General features: G+C 39.7%; 1 protein-coding gene across 5 annotated transcripts in view; it reads right to left on the bottom strand.

Annotated features, from left to right (window-relative positions):
- VTI1A (vesicle transport through interaction with t-SNAREs 1A) overlaps positions 1-22,641 on the bottom strand; it is a 352,044-nt gene that overhangs the window by 134,625 nt on the left and 194,778 nt on the right. For 3 of the 5 annotated variants that reach the window (XM_040486442.1, XM_040486443.1, XM_040486444.1), the window contains 2 exons: positions 8,142-8,212; positions 7,411-7,472 (listed from right to left, as the gene is read on the bottom strand). In XM_040486442.1, the coding sequence (XP_040342376.1) occupies positions 7,411-7,472; positions 8,142-8,212 (133 nt within the window). Of the gene's footprint in view, positions 1-7,399; positions 7,473-8,141; positions 8,213-22,641 lie in introns of all 5 variants that reach the window. The other 2 variants (XM_040486445.1, XM_040486446.1) reach the window with 1 other exon arrangement.

The following is a 22,641-nucleotide window of genomic DNA, read 5'->3' as shown; positions in this document are numbered from 1 at the left end:
CAACAGATCAAAACCTGCAGGGTTGCAACTAAATTATCCCCCCCATGAACCTACACAGCAACTGTGAAACTATTCTTAGCCCTTTTTCCAAAGGTTATTCACCAATCGGGCCGATGCCAGGGTAACGTGACCCTGGGCTAAATGTGATGAGGTTCCTGACTGCAAGTAGCTTCTGGTCCAGTCCTAAGGACCGTGGCAAGAGCTGGATCTACAGAAACTCCGCGTTCCCTTTAAGGCGGGGATGTGCCTGGGAACTGTCACCACCTCCCCAAAACCATTCCTTCCAGGGCCCATCTCTGTGGCAAGAAAGGTTATGCCTGACTTCAGCTAAATGTTATTTCCACCTTATAAAACACTGTGAATCCTCTGACAGTGCTTTCTGCTTTGCTTTCAGAGAGGATTTTCTACCTGTCTGGATATCTGTACAGGAGTTTGTTGAAAGTCTATGCTTAGGCGGCACTTTATTTCTCTTTCACTTGGATTTCCCCCCGTATTTGTTTCGGCTGGTTGCACAATGTGGTGGGGAGCTGTAGAAAATTCTTTGAGGGAGGAAGTAGGGGATAAAAAAGGTCTAGAAGAAAATTAAGAGGTGTAAGACATACAACTACAATAGACACAACGCAAAGCAGAAGATGTTAATGCCTTGTAGGAAGAAATGACTGTGAAGAATCAGACCCAAGACAGATCATTTCTGGCTGAGAGACTGATAAAGGCTTGATGGACAGAGCGGTATTCCAGGTGAGATACAGAGTACAGATAAAAGTTTATCTAGAATATTCTGAAGATACTATCTGTTGTTTTTGCTTACCCAGTTTCTATTCCCCTTTCTAGTAAAAGTTCCTGAATTTTTCTGAGGAAACTATGCTTTGTCTATTCTCAGGCCGAGTGTCCACCCCCTGCACGAGGTCCCAGGTCTAAAATGACAAATCATAGATCAATGGGATTTTTACCCAACCAGAGTGAAACCAGAACCAGGAAGACTCCATGCTATGACTCCTATTGGAACTAGTCGGGGGGGAAATGGCTACGTTCAATGAGTGTCCCTGAGAGGGCTGGCAAAAACTGTCTCCACAAGAGAGACCCATGCACAAGAGAGCCAGGCTGAGAGATGGAGAGAGCAAGACCCAGTCCTGATACTGCTATCAGAACCTTAGATTCCACTGTGTTTGAAGTTGCTTCTGCCCTTGAACCATTAAGATGTATGTGGTATATGTTTCCTTTTTGTGGCTTACGGCTAGCTTGATCTGGGTTTCTGTCACTTTCATCCAGAAGATTCTCGACTATAATAGGTGAGAGAAGGAGGATATCCAGGTAGAAGTAACAGAAAAAACAAAGATATAGGATAGGTGAATAACCGGTTAGGGCTAGTTTTGGAGATGGGAGGTAATTAACTTCAGTAGAGACATGGGTCTATGCAACAGGAGTAAAGGCAAAGGAAGCGGGAATGTTCACTGAAAGACCTTCGGGGTTAGACTAAGGAGGACATGGGTCAGCGGGCAGTGGGGAACCACAGGAGGTTTCTAGGCAGAAAGGAAGCAGTGCTAGTTTTGCACTCTGCAAGATAAACTGGCCAACAGTATTTAGAAGAACCTAAGAAGGGGAGAAGAGGCATAGGGACCGACCAAGAGGCTCCCTTCTCTAAATAGTCCAAAGAGAGGGAAGGATTGAGTGCAGAGGATCTCTCTGCTCTGAGCAGCACCCTAGAGCCCTGGAGTGGTTCAAGCAGCACTGCCCGGTGACGGTCACAGACTGGGGGGTGGGGGGAGAGTGGGAGCACCAGCACTGAGACAGGCATAGTTTTATTTCTATTATTACTATGTTTTAATTTTATAACAATTATTTGGGAGGTCTGGCAGTGGAAAAAACGATAGTTTAAACATATCCATTGGAAATTCACTGACCTAAAATAACTACTAATTATCACGTTGATTTCAGAGTTTGCCCCCAGGCTTTTTTCTTTCTTTTCTTTTCTTTCTTTCTTTTTTTTTTTTTTTTAGCAATGATGATGATGACAACAAACAGTTTTGCATTTATTGAGCCCTTACTATGTAACAGACACTGTTGTGTGTACTTTACATGTAATGACTCATTTAATGCTCGTAACAATTTGTGAGATAGGGACTGTTGTCTTCCTTCTTTTATAGAGGGGGAAACTGAGGTATAGAGAGTGGATTCTTGCCAAAGGTTCATAGCTAGAAAGTGGCAGGTCCAGTGTGGCCACAGAGCGTACCCCTTATCCATTGAGGCATATGCCTCTTGATGCAAATGCAGGAATTTCATTTTGAATAATCAAACAAAACCAGATTGCTTTCTCCAGTGAGGATAAAGCCCCAGAGATATAAGGTGAGATATACGACAAATTTCCTCGCAATGATACTTGCAGAATACTGGAGGTAAGGGAGATTATAGATTCATCTCTAGTTAAGGCCTCACAGTCTGTAGTCAAAAATAAAATAATCTTAAAGGACTCCTCAAAAACACACCCCCTTGGACGCCATTGGTACACAACAGCTTCCATGTCTATAGAGACCAGGCCCATCTTAGCTAGTGGGGTCTGGTGGAGTTTGTTCACTGCTTTCTGCTCATCTAGCAAGGCTGTCTGACTATCTGTGAGGAACAGCTGGAAAAAACAGAGAGAGACAGAGCATGAACAGGGGAGGGGCCGAGAGACGGGGAGACATAGAATCCGAAGCAGGCTCCAGGCTCTGAGCTGTCAGCAGAGAGCCCGACGCGGGGCTTGAACTCACAAACCATGAGATCATGACCTGAGCCGAAGTTGGACGCCCAACCGAGGGAGCCACCCAGGCGCCCCTCTTTAAGAAAAAATTTGTTTACTAAACAAACAATTTTTTTTTGTATTTCCATTGCTTACAGATCTTGTGTTGGTATTTCTGGTATGCTTACCCTTACGGATCATTTTGATAGTACATTTAAATTTTCCAGATGTTTTACCTGTCATTCTACCAAAGCAACAAAACCATGTTTAAAATGAAAACGTTACAGAGATAGTAGGTGGCAATTACTCCCCAGACTGGCTCCAAAGTAGTTCTAACAAAAAATACATGTAATAAATAATAACACATGAATAGTGCTTGCTAGGCCAACAGCATTTAATACTACCTGGTTTGCGTATCTTATAGATTAGTTTCAAAAGGCCTCTCACCAGTTACATGCTTTAACAAGTTACTACATGCATTCTGGAAGAATGAGCAAGAATTCACTGTTTGAAGGAAACATTGTTTTTATTTTTTAAATTCAAAAAAATTGAAAAAAATTAAAATAGTAGAGGCACACACAGGGAGCGGGTGGGAGAGAGGAAATTATTTGATTTTAAGGTAATCATATAGAAAAAGATGTTTTAAAACTATTACATACGCCATTTCTTTTTGTAAGCCTTTTGTCAGCCAACATAAACTTGTAGCGTGCCCTCCAAATTTATGTCAAAGGAGATCTCAAATTATAACTGTTGTATTCCCAAGATACTTTTAGAAACAAATATACTGTTACCAATAAATTATTCACTCTTCAGAGGTAAAAAAAACAAAAACAAAAACAAATCCCCCAAAAAACCAGAATCATGATGTCACTCTGTAACTGAAAATGTCAAAAACTGCTATTTTTATTTTCACTGATTGCCCACTGTTTGCTCTTTGACTTCCCAGTCAAATGTACAGGAAATAATACACACACAAACGTGCAAATACATGCAAGTTTATGAAGAGCAACATCTAAGCCTCTCAGTGTTATTTGTGACACCTCAAGACAACCCCAGTTGCAATAATCACATTTTGTGAGAGTCCGTGAAAAATTCATTTCTTCGGCTCCAGTCACCACACGAATAGCCATTTGTTTCATGACCATTTTCGTTATTATCTGGATAGCACTTTATTTAAAACTCTGTCTATAGGGTCAGGAAATGAGCCGTTTGTCCCTAGCCAGCTCTCTATCTTCTGTCAAGACAGAAGAAAAATTACTTTCCAGGAAATCAGCTATATCTGTGTTCTGATGTCAAGTTTCACTATCGTAATTTTGAATGGACCAATTTTCTCCTTTGCGTTCTCCTTTTTGGTAATATAGCAACGTTACAGGAAGAACAATTTATTTATTTATTTTAGTTGAATCAGCTGCTGCGTCACTTAACTAGGTATGCCTCAGTGGTTTTTGCCTGGTTAGTTCCTTTCAAAGCTTGTTTATGATTGTATAAATCTCCTACCTCTCTAAACTTTTGAAACGTATTGGTTTTATAGCTATTTAGATGATATTTTCTATTGGTTATTTGTTTCCCTGCCACCCTTTTTAACGACCAGTAAGCATTTGCTGGAGTTAAGGAATCCTCAGAAGTTTCCTTGAGAAGGAGGTAGTTCTAGGAATTCCCACAGTACGGATTCTCCAGCAGGACTGAGGGCAAGGATCGAATTGATTTCATCTGAGGATTCCCCAAGGCTTTGTTTCCAGGCGTTAAGTATTTACTGAGGAAGTGAATAAGCAGAAAGAAGAAAGGAAGGAAGAAAAGCAGGAAGAGAGAGAGAAAAGAAGGAAATAGATTTTTTTTTTACCTCATGTGATGGTAATAAAACATTAAAAAAGCATGAATGGTGGTGGCTGTCACTTACTCATTTTTATTTCCCTCTCTGCTTTCAGTCTTGCAGATAACCAGGTGGGTTTATATACAGACTTTGACATTGACGGAACATCGGTCTCACCTGTCTTCACCACAGGCTAATCAAAACAAAATGACCCAAATGAGGGGCAAAGGCCATCATTCTGTATATGGAACGTTTCCGTTCCATATACAGAATTGAAAGCAACCTAATTTAAAAAAATTAAAAATAATCCGCCACCTTTCCTCTAAATAAATTAATTCCTTGGTTTAGTATGTTAGTAGAATATTCTCGGTCATACACAATTCATCACATGCAAATAAATAAGCTCGTGTTATCGAGGTGGATGCCGACACTGCACGAGGAGCACATTCATTCCCTTTACACACTTGCGAAGGTGACAGATGGGCGCGTGGTTTGGTATTACACCTTAACTTAGACGCAACTGCTGACGCACAACGTCGCGATGTGGTTTTGGTAACAGAATGTGATTTCTCTCTCTGAATTAAAATCTCACCAGTGCTGGAAGGGAAGTCCCTGCGAATGGGAGGGATGTAACAGAGGAAGCAAAATCAGAGTATTCAATAAGAGACTTGGGGACATAAAAGCTGGTCCCATTTCTCTAGAGACTGTTTTTCCAGGGAATAATAAAAACAATGGAGTGAAGAAGTTGATCAAACATTTCTGCCTTTTCCCAAGACCAAAATAAACCGTATATCAGGTGGGATAAGTAATTAGGAACCAAACAAAACCACCATCTGCCTTTGGTTCCCCAGAGACTCAGTGAAGGTACAGCATTAAGAGTATCTGGATACCTTGGCTGATACCAAGATCCTAGCTGAGTCTTGTAAAAAACATGATCGCTGCTACGCACAGGAGGGCCTCAGAGTTTCCTTGGCTCATCACAGCAAGGTGATGTCCACCTGAAGATTTTTATTTCTATTCACTCTCTAGACAGATCCCAAAAGGAGACGAGTCAGTGATGGACTGAGTTTGCCTACAAAGAGGACCCCAAGTGGGTTTCGGTGGAGTAATTTCCCTCTGTAGGCTTATGAAACAGGCGCGTTAGTATGACTGCCCTACAGAAAGCCCAGTCAAAGGTTGCAGGGCGTCTGCGCTTCACCCTCTCTAAATGACTTGCAAATTTATTCAAACACAATATGAGGAGATGCTTTATTTGCCGAAATAACTGTCTGCAGTGTCCTGCACAAAAGGGTGAGGTACATCAAGCAGAAACATGGACAGAAATACATTGGTTCAGAAACTCATAAATCCTTATTTGAATCTGCCAACCTGAAAGCCACGTAGAGCCCGCAGAAACTATTTTTCCTAAATGCTACATCTGATTAAGCCATACCATTAAATGACAGCTGAACTTTAACATTAATATGATATTATTTAAATAACTGCATGATTTTTTTTTTACACTAAAAATGATGAATGATTTCTGGACAGCTCAATTGACAAACTCTTTAATGAGATTTGACAAAATGGAGACATAGGCAGAACACTCGTTACAGCTCACATCGCAGGGGCCCTCCCAGGGAAGCAATAGAGGATTTTTTTTCCTTTTTTTCGTTTTTATTGTCTATAGGCACTGAACCCTTCCCCTCAATTGACACTTCTCTGTGGATTTTGCGTTTTTCTAGGTCATTTGTGTATTACTCTTAAGCAGAGGATTCAGTGGCTTATGGTGCTGAATTGGGACTGTGCCTGCAGGAAAATCAGGGGCCTGTGGAGTTAGGCCAGTGTTGGTTTGGAGTGTCCCAGGAACTTCAGGCTCAAGACCTATCAGCCTGATGGAGACCAAGCAACCCTACGACTGGGTCTTGTGCTGTCCATCACGAACACAGCAAACACACTTCTAGCGAATTCTTACATACAGATAGATACGTGATCAGAGAAGACTTTCCTTTCTCTAAATTAGTTGTCTCTATAGTGTCCATGCTAAAGGATTTCTTCTTTAAAATTCCAATTAAGCTGTTGTGGAGCGATTCTCAACCTTTCTCATTCACACTGCGAGCTACAGTTCTAAACCGAAGGCTGTGCTAGATGATAACCTTCCTTGGTAGATTCCGAACGTAAGAAAATGCCACGCTAAATACACCTACGTAAAAAATGTCTCTGACTTTCAGAACAGTGAAAACACATTTCTCACTCCCCTCCCCCAGAAACATAGAATATAGAATATTACCCATATTCATTCACTTATTTCCGCACACTCTCATGAATGTTTTCCATCAGTCGAAGGTTAGTTGCACACATAAAACATTAACATCTGTTCACGCGCACATGTGAATTCATATTACTCAGATAATCTTTAAATTGTAAACATCATCTTTAAGTATATATACGATTGAAATGTTTCCCCAAACAGTGTCTCTTAAAAAAGAAATGAAAACAAGGCAACAGGGAGAGAGCAAAGCTAATACCAAGTGTGCTCATGATACTGGCAGGCCCGCATTCCTTCTAGAAGAAGGAGGCTATTGAAATAGAAAATAAAATCAGTCTGCTCCTGCCATGGGGACTTCCTCAGGCTATGAAAAAGTACTTCATGTCTAACCCTAATTTTTTCCATAGCTTGAGGTAAACCCCCTAGCTCAAACCTTCTCTCTAATCTAAGTTACTCAGTATGTGTCCCTGTCCAAACAAGAGTTAATATCAGTGCTCTGTCATTTCAAAAGGGTCTTGACACAGGGTACTAAGAGCAGAGGCTCACATGCCTGGAAAATGCCCAGTTGCAACTAGATGAAAAACACAGTTTCAAAAAAGGGAGAGAGAGGAAGATGGGTCCCTACCTTGCTCTTACCTTCGCAACATCCCCGTCAGGACCCTGGAGCTTTTCCCCAAGTTAGCATCTGTTTCTCGAAGCTAGAAGGAGAAAAGCAGCATTAAAACAAAACAAAGTGAGACTTCATGCAGTTGGATCGTATCGAAAGTGCACTGGCAAGCAGGAGTTTTTCTCACGGATGAAAATCCAATTAATAAAAAAATACTTAAATACACTAAAATACACCTTGTTACCTACACAGTCTCTGAAAATTCTTTGATTTAGAAAATTATATGTAATAGATGATCCCAGGAGCTTTAAGCTGGATACTTGAACTGGCTATAAAAGCAAATGTCTTGCAGGCTGATAAAGTTGAATATACATCTGGTAATTAAAATCCAATTTAAAATGTGCAAAGTCCTAGAAATATAAACGGTAACGAAATGAACTAAGTGAAGATGAGGCATCATTATTTTTACAGCTTTCACCCTGAAAGACTTGACATACTCCAAAATCTCCCTCATGACCTTCTCAGTTATAGAGCTAAATAAAATATCTACCTGGGGGCATTCTGGGATGGGGAAAGAAAGAGCGTATTCTTTCTCCATTGCACACTCTTTTTTCTCTTCTCCCCTTACTCGACATCCCTCATCCACCCTTGCCTTTTTTATACACACTTGCATCTATGTCACTGTTACTGTCTATGCATGTGCCTTCTATGCCTCATTATTTACTGAACTTCTGAAAAAAACGGTATCACTTCTACTTACTCGTTCACGTGCTCGCTGTATCTTTTCTCTGTCGTGACTGAGGTTTTCCAACATCTCCTGGCCAATTTGCTCTATGGAAAAGGAAAGTTGGGTGACGGAAGGCAACTTTGGGTATAAGTGGGAACAACCCCCAGAAGTACCAAAATGGCGGCAGGCCCAGAGTTAATGTTCAATAACTGTACATTACATACTGGATGCATAGTTCAATTCATGTACTTGAAAAACATTTAGAAAGTACTTAATAAATTTACCTGTATATCTTAGATATGATTAGATAGGATTTACAATTCAACCTATAGAACATAACCAAAGAGGTGGTGACGATTGAGGTGATATGTCTTGCAGAAGGCCACCTCGGCATATTTGTTATCCACCGAGATGGAGAGCCCAGGTTCAGTGGTCTTCCTATTATTTTATCAACATGGAATCTAATCTTTGGTTTTGCAGGTTATAACTAATGTTGAGGATTCTACTCTACCTCCCCTGTTTTATTATTGCACTGCTTTGCATAGGTAAGTGAAACTCCATTTAGAATAATCTGATTTTAATGTATTTGCCCCACGTGCACAGTCTTTGTTCTCTCAACTACTTCAGCTTATTGTCAGTGGAACTCTCTCCAGGCTTTTACTCTCTGGGAGCAAGAGCTCCTTTAGCATGTTCTCAGCCGCTGTGGATACTTGAGTCACGATGCGGTGCACTTCACACATGGTTGAGGAGCTGTGTGAAGCTCAAGCTGCAGACAGAACTCCCATTTATACAGGAATAGGCAGGTTAGAACATTCATTAAGAAGCACACTGCTGAGCTCCAACGAGGTTTTCCTCTGCCATGATCATCCCATTTGGTTGGCACTGGTTGGCTCTCCTCCTTTGACAAGGCTGTAGGTATGTCCTAACCTGACAAATATGCAGCTGCCTTGAATAATTTCTTTTCCAGACTCATTCTCCATCACCTGGGAGGTACCTTAGTCTATAACAGAAGAATGACAAATCTGACTCCCTTGTAATGTTGGCAACCCACCTGACTCCTACATTCTGATAATCACATACCCACATTTCCTTTTTTTTTTTTTCTTTTGTATTGTCTTTTCTCTTTACCCATAACCTATAACAACAATTATCTCTGGCTTATAAATTTGTTGAGACACTCAATAAGAATCTATTACAGTGATAGCAAATAATTTAATAAAATCATTAGGAAATCACCATGGTAGTTATTTGGCTCAGATATGTACGCTAGCCAACTTTTTAGAGGGACATCCTAAAAAACTGTGGAGCAGAGGTTAGACCATATTGAGAGCTTGGGCTGGGAACTCACACTGCTCGAGCCTAATCCCCAGTGCTGACCTTGCATGCATCACCTAACCTCGTTGTGCTTTAGTTCTTCATCTCTAAAATGGAAGGAAGATCATTCTATGTCATGGGGCTATGTCATGGCAAAGGTTAAATCATTCAGCTAAATTAATACAGTGACTGGCCTATAATAATAAGCATTTACTGAATGATGATGATTGATATTAAAAAAACCAATGGACTGTTATGAGCTGGGCCCCCTCCAATCTTAGGTCTACCACAAACCACTTGAACTGGGTATCACAAGATAAAATATCTGTCCTACCTTTCTCACAAAATTGTTGTAATAGTCAAATGAAATTAACCTAAGTAAAAATGTTTTGAAAGCCATACGATACCATACAAATGCATATCATAGTATAATATATGGGAATCAATGCACTCAATGAAAAATCATAAAGTTCCTACTCTGTGCCAGGTGTAGATGCTGGGGACATGGGCAGTAAAGGAGATCAAGTTCTGCACTCATGAACTTTTGTGTTACGAGTGAAGATTTGGCACCTAAAGGGCAAATACTACACTAGAGTTTGTATTTCATGGCACACCAGAAAAAGGACTGTATATTCATTTTTTTTAATGTTTATTTATTTTGAGAGAGAGGGGAGCATGTGCATGTGCACAAGTTGGGGAGGTGCAGAGAGAGAGAGAGAGAGAGAGAGAGAGAGAGAGAGAGAGAGAATCACAAGCAGGCTCCACGCTGTAAGCAAAAAATCCAACTTGGGGCTGGATCTCACAAACTGTGAGATCACGTCCTGAGCCAAAATCAAGAGTCGACACTTAACCAGTTGGGCCACCAAGGCACCTCTGTATATTCCTTTCATGACAGAAAATCCAAGTAATAAAAAATGCTTAAATTCAATAGCATAAATATATTTTCGATACCTATACAAACTCTGAAAATTCTTTCCAGTATAGTGTCTTCCTAGTATAGTATTTCTTCTCAGATAGATGTTAGCTTTTCATTGATTCAATTGATACTTAAAGTAAATTGGATCAGATATGTGGCTCCCAGTAGAGGCACAGTAAAAGTGGAAGATGATACCAATAATAAAGAAGGGAAAAACAATTGGAGCTAACTTTTTCCTTTTTTTGCATATGAACTACAATATCCAATTCTGTTATACTATTAAGTGTTGCATTGAAATCCTTTAATAGAATTTAGCAATTTTAACTCACTTTAACTAAAAATCTCAAATATCTATGGACACCATCAATACCTTAATCATTTTAGCAAAATACTACTTACGTAATATTTTCTCCTATCAAGATTAATGGCATTATAATATATAATTTCAAACAAATAGGAAATAGGTTATTATCATGTGTCTGTCACCAGCATAATGTTTCCAGTAAGTGTCTGTGGAAGGAAGCGATGAGCAATTGAAAAAAAGTACATGAAAGGAGTATATAAAGTGCATGAAAGGTTTGCGATATTCTTGCTCTCAAAGCTTCTCAAGTGTGGCATCGGGGAAGTCAACATTGGAATGAATGTAGGTAACAGATCCACAATTCTATCAGGTTTGCTAGGGGAAAAATTATTCTGAACGGATCCACAGTCCACTACTGAAGGAATCAACAAAACAAGGTAAAGAGCTCAGGCCTTATTCACAAGTTGTTAAATCACTCCCTCAACTCTCCTTGTCTCCTGGGAAATATCTCAGCATCCGAAGTCTTTTTTTTTTTTTTTTTAATTTTTTTTTTTTCAACGTTTATTTATTTTTGGGACAGAGAGAGACAGAGCATGAACGGGGGAGGGGCAGAGAGAGAGGGAGACACAGAATCAGAAACAGGCTCCAGGCTCTGAGCCATCAGCCCAGAGCCCGACGCGGGGCTCGAACTCACGGACCGTGAGATCGTGACCTGGCTGAAGTCGGACGCTTAACCGACTGCGCCACCCAGGCGCCCCTCAGCATCCGAAGTCTTAACCCATCTGGCAAGAGAAGAGAATTGGCAAGAGTGCACACTTCTTGGTCTTAATACACAGGTACCGTCCATTTGTTGGAAACAGAATTCTGTTTTTCATTTCTTGCTACCTTCAATTTTATTTATTTTATGTTTAGTTACATATTTTGAGAGAAACAGTGACAGTGTGAGTGGGGGAGGGGCAGAAAGGGAGACAGAGAATCTCAAGCAGGCTCTGCACTGTCAGCATGGAGCCTGACTCAGGGCTCGAACTCATGAAACCATGAGATTATGACCTGAGCTGAAACCAAGAGTCAGATGCTTAACCAACTAAACCACCCAGGCGCCCCACTACCTTCAATTTTAATGCCCCAATAAAGAAAAGTCCAGGCCAGGCACATTAGAAATGCCCACACTTATAGAATGAAAGGAAAAATTCAAGCAAAGTGATGTATGGTTTCTTCATTATGTGTTCTCCTACCCCAATCAAAGCAAGACAAAGATGGAAAGGATTATTCTTATTTTTAAAAATTTTTAAATTTAAAAATTTTGAAGTTTATTTATTTTTGAGAGAGAGAGAGGGAGAGTGAGCATGAGCAAAGGAGGGGCAGAGAGAGAGAGAGAGAGAGAGAGAGAGAGAGAGAGAGAGAATCAATCCCAAGCAGGATCCACGCTGTCAGCGCAGAGCCCGACATGGGGCTCGACCTCATGAACATGACCTGAGCTGAAGTCAAGAGTCTGACACTAAACTGACTGAGCCACCCAGGCACCTTGGGAAAGGATTATTTTTAAAATAATTTTTTAAACTATCTTGGTCAGAATAGTATTAGACATTTAGGGATACTTTTCTTAAAAAATCAGTAACACTGTTAGGTTTACTTTTCTTGAAAAATTTGACTGAAAATATAAGCATTCACCAAAACTCTAATAAAGAAAGGACACAAGCTTATAGGCCTAAACAAGTGCAGATCTGATATTCCCAGTCTATGGTTTTCAGTCCTTGAAACTTTCATAGTGCCTTTCGAATGGGAATAGCCACGCTGCCTCTACTGAGATAACTTGAGAAATCATAAATTTTATAAATACTGCACCTGTTGACTGTGAGGATGTTCTTGAGAGTAAGAGAAACTGGGAAGCATAAAGGAAAATAAAAACTGATGCCATATGCTGGAATTCTAACATGTCAAAGGAGCATGACAAATGAATTCCTGGAAAGAAAAGTGCCTTCCTCCTCTTCTATCCTGTCCACAGGGGTCCTGGGAATTATCCTGGGAGTGTGGCATTCAAATTTACAAAGTGAGTTTTTGTTTTCAGAATTATCCAGAATGAATCATGTCCTTGGTCTATGGCCCCTTTTATTGGATTACAAACGGCAAAATGTGTTGTGGCTAACACTTCCTCTGTTTTTCAGTATATCTGGGGTGGGGTTGGGAGATATACACCGGGCATTCTACACTTTCCTGCCTCATGAGGGAAGAGGCAGGCAGGAAACAACAAATCTAGCTAGATACTTCCTGACGGCCTGGTCTGGCATCACAAAAGATAAGACTTCGTTTGAGGAACCCATACCATGAAAAGCATCATTACTCTTCATTCCAAATAATAATGCCACCTGAACTATCATAAGACTGGCAATGGACAAACTTTAAAAAGTAATTATTGGACTCGTATTCTGGAGATGGGCTGATTAAAATATTCTTATATGAAGGCAGAATTGACTCACATCATGGTATGGTATAAACATGACTGAAAGGGAAGGAGCTGCAGATGTAATTCATCAGAAAATGTTCCACTGATAAATTCAAAATATTACAAAAAATTTTAGTCATTATGCTATAAGCAGTACACTCGCCAGAAAAAAAAAATGATCATTTTTCATCACACTTACATTTAACTCTCTTGTAGCAAACTTTATTAAGGATGTTGTTTCCAGCAAATTATTTTAAGAAGTGAAGACATCCAGTTGAGCTTACTTTAAAGAACTAAGAGAAGGTAAGGTTATTTTCTGGTACTCAAAACTTCATTAGCAATTTCAGTAACAGGTAGAAGGCATTCATAATTATCCAGCTATTGTGAGCATATGGGGACTTCACTAACATGCAGGACTGCATAGAAATACTGTAAAAGAGCTATTTTCTGAAGCACGTGTTTTCATATGCACACTGCAGAGCACCAACCAGACAACTGAAAAACACAAAGTAATGTTTCCCAATAACTTGGAGTACTGAAATTTGGAACTGACTTTGGAAATTCTGGCCACCGAGTCTGATCAGAGTAAAAACTTACTGCTTTGGGAGAGCAAAGGAAGTCACACATAGTTTCCCAGGAGGGAGTAGCTCATGGGGTGGTTACTGACTCTGGTATCATGCCCTGAGTGTGTAGGTTATCCTCGGTATTGATGTCACTCAGATAGGTATAGTCTTTTAAATTCCTGACACCTGAAAAGGTAAGGAATCTTACCTTACCTTACATGATCTTTCATTATTTGACAATTCAAGACGTGTGAGGAACTTCTGCCTCCAGTTAGGATGTAGAAAGATGTAAATGACTCTCACAGAAACAAGAAAAGTCAGACAAAATAATCACCATTGTTGAATGGGCAAGTCCAATGTATGCAAGGAAACTTTGATAGAGTCTAGACAGAAACAAGCATCTCATATGTAAGTAAAGAGCAATGGCAGTGTTCATACCTATGGTGAGTGCCTGATTTAAGTACAGGACTGCCAGGGAGAGACTGTTCAGGAATGAAGAGAAATCATTCCAAAATTATATGAAAATGTCGGTGTGTGAGACAGCATGAAACCTAGATGAGCTGTAGACACAAAACCAAATTTCTTGGTCTGGTAATTCTCCAATCTCCAAATTTGCCAAGGAAGGGGCATTACAGGAGGGACTGATTAGTAAAAAGAAACATCACATATACCCACATATTCTTGTGGTGCTTGTATTCTGAGACACCGTCAGAGTTAAGCCCAAATGTGAACCCAAAATATGGGAAACTGCAGACCAACTTACTCCCAGATCAAATACCGATAATATTCAACAACAACAACAACAATGACAAAGAGCTTAGACACAGGTTGGGGATGTGCTAACCTCAGATGAGTACAATCTAATTAGAGATTCAGCTCAGCATCAACTCAATTTTAGAAAGAATCTGATCAATCCACTGATCAAATATAAGATAAAATGTTTTCAGAGAAAAATGAATTCATGATGTTTGTATTTCAGACTCTACTGTACTTTTTTACACTATGTCTAGAATACTATACACATTCCAAAGCATGCAAAAAAAAAATAAATAAAAAGGGTGGAAAAGAGAATAATAAAGTGAAAATACAGCCTATGGAAGTAGATGGCTTAGTTATTAGAGTTAGCAGATAAAGATTTTAAAACAAGTATCATAATAGTGTTAAAAACTATATTGGAAAATATAAGCATAATAGGTGAACAGATGGTTTTTTTCAGGAAAGAAGTGGAAACTCTAAAAAGGAACAAAATGGGGCGCCTGGGTGGCTCAGTCGGTTAAGCGTCTGACTTCGGCTCGGGTCATGATCTCACAGTTTGTGGGTTCGAGCCCCAAGTCCAGCTCTGTGCTGACAGCTCAGGGCCTGGAGCCTGCTTCAGATTCTGTGTCTCCCTCTATTCTCAGCCCCTCCCTCACTTGTGCTCCCTCCCTCTCTCTCTCAAAAATAAATAAACGTTAAAAAAATTTTTTTTAAAGGAACAAAATGAAATTCGAGAATAAAAAGATATAGCATCTGAAGCCAATTCACTGGATGGACCAGAGTATCATTCACTATACAAGAAAGAGTCATTGAACTTGAAGACAGGTTAATAGAAATTATCCAGAGCATCAACGATTTGTGTGCTAATAACAGGTCGTCTTCTATACATACAATCAGACTCCCAGAAAAAGAGATTCCCCTCTGGGGAACAACAGGATGCAAGCATTATTTGAAGAAATAACAGTCAAAACTTTTCAAACTTTATTATAAAAAAAGTCAATCCACAGATCAAAGTAGTTCAACAAGCTCTGAGCAAGATAAATACAAAGAAAACCATACCTAGTCACATCATAGTCAAATTTCTCAAAACTCAAGATAAATAAAAAAATCTGAAAAGCAGCCAAAGGAAAGAACGAGATGACACGTGGGAGGGCAGTGGGAAGAATGAGGGCTGGATTTTCATCAGAAAACGATGCAAGAAGATAATGGAACAGCATCCCAAGTGCGTGGGGGAAAAAAGCCATCCTACTCTTCTGCACTAGTGAGAACGTCCCTTAAAAGTAAGGTTCAATAAAATTAATTTTAGATCATTTACAACTGAGAGAATCATCCAGAAGCACTGAGCTACAAGAAATGTGAAGGGAAATTCTTCAGGCTGAAGGGAAATGACAGTGGATGGAAATTTGGATCTACAGAATTCAGATCCAAATAAAGTAAAAATAATAACAACATATGTAGAATCGGAAATACCATCCCTAGAAGGGTGTTCAAATTTCCCTTGTCTTTAAGACCCACTTAAAAGAAAATAAAGAAGAATCCATTTGAACTTTAAGTTAGGTAAAACACTTCCCTTCTCTGGGCCTCAGTTTCCTTAAATGTAAAATGACAGTCTTAACCTAGTTCATTTGCAATGCCCCTTCTGGCTCTAAAATATTAGAACTCAGTAACTCTATAAAACCTTAATGCCTCCTTTTCTCTCTAGAGCATGTAAACCAACTGAAGCACAAGGGCCAAATCAGGCCCACAGATAAATTCCCATCCCCTGAACACCCTCGCTCTGGCAGTGTTAAAAAAACAAACAAAACGAGAAACAGTCAAACCTAAATGCTTTTAAGCAAGTCATATACTCTCCAGATTGACCGAGTCTGTAACACTGGACTGCTTCATACAGTAGCCTGCTGGGCCTCTGAGGACTTTTGAATTTACTATGTAATATAAAATATTTACAAGCACTTGGATGATGACATTATTACAGAAAATTATACATTCATATAAACCAAAGATAAACTTAGGCACTCTTAGTAGAAATACAGCAAAGGAGTGTGCATGGCCCAGGTTTCTTTTTCAGCAATTACGATTTAATATTGCCTCCTTAGTGGGGGAGTATAGATTCTATTTTGCTTGAAGATGACCAAATCTAGGGTTGCCTGGGTGGCTTAGTTGGTTAAGTATCCGACTTTGGCTCATGTCATGAACTCACGGTTCATGAGTTCCAGCCCCGTCTTGGGGCCTGTGCTGACAGTGTGGAGCCTGAAGCCTACTTTGGATTCTGTGTGTGTGTGCGTGTGTGTGTGTGTGTGTGTGTGTGTGTGTGTGTGTGTGTGTGGTGTGTGTGTGTGTGTGTGTCTGCCCCTCCCCCCTCACGTGCTCGCCGTCTCTCTCTCTCTCAAAAATAAACATTAAAAAAATTTTAAAAAGGTGATCAAATCTATCATTAAGCAATTAAAAAATCATCAGTGCTACTTTCATCGAAGTCATAGTAGCGGAACCTCCCCTTAGTTACCTGGTTTGCTGCAGATAATTAACAAACACTATTCCCAGAGCCCTCAGACATCAGTCAATGAAGGTGTGCCACCAATAATGATGCTCTGGAATGAGCAGGTACTATGTAAACTGAACTTGTTAAACAAAAGGAGCCATGTTAATTACAACTCCATTCAAAAAAGAGAATGAATCTGTTCTGTTCTATGAAACAAGACCAGAGCAGCAGGAAGGACATCCCTTTTTCACAATTCAATAAAGAATGTAAAAGCCAGGAGATGAAGCAGCAGAAAACCTGAATGGGCAAAATTGTCAAAGCACATTCCAAAGGCTCACTTGTGGAATTTGCCAAACATGTATTTACTTAGCAGACAAGAGAGACCTGTTCAACATCATCCAGATCTCCAGGTGGAATGAATTACTCACTCTAAAAAACAAAAAACAAAACAACACCCAAAAAATACTAAAAACTATGACAAGTGACTAGAAAGTAAGTAGAAAGCCTCTTTAGAAATCATTACGGGCAGAGTTAATCACTATCTATACCCTTTGTGAACTATATACACGTCTGTCGTTGAATGTATAACATTCTAATTATCTGCTTATTCAGAAGTCACTATTGGGTACACTAAAGAAGTTGTTCAGCCAGCAAACAAACATGTTTTGCTTTTAGGAATCACTGCCTAAGCACTTCTGAACTGGTTAGCAACAAAACATTTTTTTTTTTTTTTTAAACAGGAGATTTCATATAAAAAGCTGGCCTCATTTCTTCTGAAATTTGGAATCTGTGGCAACACTGAGTCCCCATTCCCACAGGGTAAACAGGCTGGAACTGAGATATGGCTATCTCCTGGAGAAGAGCCAGGTACTATGGAGTTTGCTACGTCCCCATCTGACCTACTTCACTCAGTTATGTGCCTCCTTTGCTGCTATAGAATCTGAGTTTGTGACTCCTCGCTTCTATGTTCTTCTTTCCCCATGACCTTATAAACTTCTTTAAGGATGAGGCTGTTTCTTATTCCTCTTAGTCTAAAGCAGGTGCTCAGAAAATGTTTGTTCATGGGAGCTGCTGAGCTGGAAAATACAGTCACCTTCTATAAATTTACAGCAACAGAAATACAGATTTTTAGAAAAAACGTGAGTCTTGTAAGTAATTGCACAGATGAGAAAAGGAGGGTGCAGGGATTCAGGGTGGGGATCAGCCGTCATGCTGCTAATTATCAACAGAGCTACAACTGTGACCCAAGCCTCCTGAGTCCTATGTCGCTGATCTTTGTGGCAATGAATTTGTTTGTTTGTTTATTTAATTTAAAGTGTCCAGTTCAAAATGCATTACCATGTGGGTGATAAGGAACTCTAATACTTTAGTACACTTTTAAAATGTCAGTGCCCCTGGGTGATCTATAGAATTGTTGAATAATTATATTGTACACCTGAAACTAATACAACACTCTATGTTAACTATCCTGGAATTAAAAAAAAAAAAACAAGCAAAAAATAAAATAAAATGTCAGTGCCCAAGAAAGGCCTTCCCAATAATTTGGGCAAGAGTGGGACAGAATACAGTCTGAACACTTCTCAAATATTCCCCTGAAAGAGCCACAGCCCTCTACAGAGAAATATGCTGTGATTTCATGGTCTCGGTTGAAATACTTTCTGTTCTTTACAAATTATACAAACAGCAAAAAAAGTATTATAATTACCCAAATCTTTTAGCTTTAGTAGATTGTTGTATATTGAGTACATTTTTATTCTTTTAAAACATAAGGGGCCAATTCTCCTACAGAATCATAAACTGTCTATCCCACTGACCCCTTTCTCCCTTCCCTATTCACATTGGCAAGTGAATTTGTTATTCTTTTTAAAAATGTTTTTTTTCAACGTTTTATTTATTTTTGGGACAGAGAGAGACAGAGCATGAACGGGGGAGGGGCAGAGAGAGAGGGAGACACAGAATTGGAAACAGGCTCCAGGCTCTGAGCCATCAGCCCAGAGCCCGACGCGGGGCTCGAACTCCCGGACCGAGAGATCGTGACCTGGCTGAAGTCGGACGCCTAACCGACTGTGCCACCCAGGCGCCCCGTGAATTTGTTATTCTTAACAAATGAATCCGGGAGGTGGAAAATTTAATACATTTAGATTGTTCATTCTTGCTCTGAAAAGCAGGAAATTGGGAGATGACATTCCAACCTCCCCCCCCCACACACACACCTACACCCTCACAAGTATACATTCATGGAAGAAAACATATTTACTTGGTTTCAGGCCTATGTTCAGAGCAAAAGAGGAGAACACTTCACTCACTGTTCTAGAACGGAATCAGCGGCAGATAAAATCACTGAAGCTCGATAGTCATATGTGGATAAAAGATGATACTAAAGTTTTTGGCCTTGCCATTCCTTTTCTTGATATATTTTTTTCTGGACTTAATTCCATTCTTAATACGAACTGAAGCTAGAAGGGGGAAATGGCCTAAAGGATGGAATCACTTCCCTCCTTTTGATTTGGATACGTCAATATGGAAACATATGATTAATAGACACACATAGCTTGTGATCCTCAAGATTAAATACTAAAAATTATTTAAATCACATCAATTTGAAATAAGAACTGGCTTCTCTCACTTCCCTTACTGTTTCCAAGGTTCATTCATGTTGTAGCAGGTATCACTTCTTTTTACGGTTGAATAATATTCCATTGTACAGATAAACCACATTTTGTTAATCCATTCATCAGTCTGGATATTTTGGTTGTTTCTACCTTTTAGCTATTGTGAATAGTGCTGCTATGAACACGCATGTACAAGATTTTCTATGCATAGCTGTTCTGGGTATATGCCTAGGAGAGGAATTGTTGGACTATATGGTAATTCTGAGCTTGACCTTTTGAGAAACCCCAAAACTGTTTTCCATGGTGCCTGCACCAATTCACATTCACATCAGCAATGCATGAGGGCCTCAATTTCTCCTTGGCCACACTTACTATTCTCCATTTTTAAAACTTATAGCCTCCCTAGTAGGTGTGAAGTAGCATCTCATTGTGGTTTTGAAGGTACTTCCCTAATGACTAATGATGTTGAGCATCTTTTCGTGTGGCTATTGGCCATTTGTGGATCTTTCTTTGATAAATGTCTACTCAGGTCCTTTGTCCATTTTTAACTTGGCTTGTCTTTTTGTTGTGGAAGCTGTCAGAGTGTTTTGTATATTCTGGATACTAGACCCTTCTCAGATACGTGATGTGTAAATATATTTTCTTATTGTGTAGGTTGTCGTTTCACTCTCTTGATAGTGTCTTTTGATGTTCAAAAGTTTTAAACTTGAGTGAAGTGCAATTTATCTGTTTGTCGTTGTTGTCATTGCTCGTGCTTTTGGTCCTATCTAAGAATCCATTGCCAAATCCAGGCCCCAAAGATTTATCCGTATGTTTTCTTCTAAGAGTTTCATAGCTCTGGTTCTCCCACTTAGGTCTTTGATCCATTTTGATTTAATTTTTGTTCCTGGTATGAGGGAGGAGGCTGCGGAACTATTTTTGATTCACACTAAAATTCAGCATTCATCTGGAAAAAGTTACCTTCTTCTTATATATCTCAAATATTTTTATCAAATCGAACTTATACCCTAACTCAATGTTATATTTTATGCAATACTTTTTCATGTGTTGACCCTTCTGAGCATGCTGAAAGCAGACACAGGTTAAAATAGGAGGAGGGAGCATGGATATATTGGCTAAATGGGAAAAGCAAGTTACTGAACCTGAAGTAGCACAGGACAGTGGGTACAGGCAGTGATTAGGCCTTGAATGTGAATGCTGCTGAATTTTAGTATTAAGAAACACAAAATATTGACCTAAAATCCTCGATCAACCTTCAAGAAATATCAGGCAGGAAATCCTGGTGGAAGTTTACGGGGAAAGACTGAGAAAGTGAGAAGACTGATATTAAAAGTTGGCTGAGAAATTAAAGAAACGATTCAAGTTTGGAAATAAAATTTCAGAGGGGTGAAATTAGTTTCTTTAATTTTCAACAAAATGTCATTTCTGCTACCCACATGTCTAGTGTGAGAGCCAAGTCAACAAACATACACCATACGGGCTGCCACTCTGATACCAAACACTTGGAAGATACTATTAATCAATCACATTGCCCCTGAATATGCCTTGTAACTACCCCTCTCTTCGCAACGCTCCAGGCAATCAGCTCCAATTGATTAGAGTGGGCACAGGGGATAAGACCTATCTGCTATCCTGGATCTATATAGCATTGGGGTCTTTCTTCAATTGACAACAGAGAATGCCCACTTTTCAGCTTTCAGCTAGTGCTCTCTTTCTTGAATTTTCTGCCATTTCTTTCTTTCTAAAGCCTGAGGGTGATGACTGAAATGCAGAGGGGATAGTCAATGACAATCCAGTAGCGTGCTTCTTTGTTTCTGGACTAGACATATTTATGGAACTTTTATTTATTTTTTATTTTTTTATTTTTACTTTTTTACGTTTATTTTTGAGACAGAGAGAGACAGAGCATAAACGGGGGAGGGTCAGAGAGAGAGGGAGACACAGAATCGGAAGCAGGCTCCAGGTTCCGAGCCATCAGCCCAGAGCCTGACGCGGGGCTCGAACTCACGGACCGCGAGATTGTGACCTGAGCTGAAGTAGGACGCTCAACTGACTGAGCCACCCAGGCGCCCCTTTATGGAACTTTTAATAAACAGAATTGTGTAGGCCTCATTCTAGGCTGAATTAAATTAGAATCCCTGGAAATGGGGTCCAGATATGCATATTCCTAAAAATTTCTGGGAGTCGTGTGAAACTCTTTGTCAAGGACTTCTAGCCTTTATTCCTCAACATTCTCTAGTACTACATATCTGGCTCCGATATAAATCTTTACCATTTCAACTCTGGGTCTTTGGTGCTCATAAGATTTATTGAAGAAATTATGAAAAAGGAATATTTCTATACTGTTTTAATCAAGCTGATTTCAAGTATAGGATTCATCACGTTTCTTTGTCTTAAAAACCACCCCCACACTTCCTTCCTTTTCTGATTAAAACAATTTTTTTTTTTTTTGACGGTACAGGAAATAACTAATTTTGTACTATGGAACAATATAAGCTATGTAATCCAACATATTTTCTTCTTTGGCCTGAATCCTAAGAAGCTCTGGGTGAGTTGAATCCTTAATTGTAGGGCATTTCTCTAGAATTTCTTCATAGAGCAAACCTCTCCTCCACCCTCTGCCCCCACCTAAATCTTCCCTTTAATTCTTGGCTTCTGTCTTCTGTCCTCAGTTAATTTTTTCTGCTCTTGATATACTTGTCTGATCTTTTATTGTAAGACATTTCTTTTTGTGAACGTAGATGGGGCATAGGTCAATCAACGAAAGTAGTCATGTTGTTAAAACAAATTCCGGGGTCCTGCACCCACAGTTTCTGATTCAGTAGGTTTGAGGTGGGGCCCAACAAGTTGCCTTTCCAACAAATCCTCAGATGATGCTGATGCTGCCGGTCCCCTGAGACTATGTTGTGAGAGCAACTATTCTAGAGTAGAACTCTGCAAGGGTCCTTCAGCCAGTCGAGCCCATGGCCTGTTTTTGTAAATAAAGTTTAATTGGAACACACACAAACACACAGAAGTAATCCAGAGCAATCTACAGAGGACTCTATAATCTAAGGGGGAGAATTTAGACTATATCATAAAGAAGACAAAAAGACAGAGCCGTTTCATTCCTGAATAGCTCCAAGCAGAAGGGCCTTGAATTTTAGACA

Source organism: Herpailurus yagouaroundi, unplaced genomic scaffold (genome assembly GCF_014898765.1).
Source record: "Herpailurus yagouaroundi ecotype Mexico unplaced genomic scaffold, PumYag 163, whole genome shotgun sequence".
NCBI classification, from domain to species: Eukaryota; Metazoa; Chordata; class Mammalia; order Carnivora; family Felidae; genus Herpailurus; species Herpailurus yagouaroundi.
Note: the sequence above shows the minus strand (reverse complement) of the source record. Positions and strands in the feature narration are given on the sequence as shown.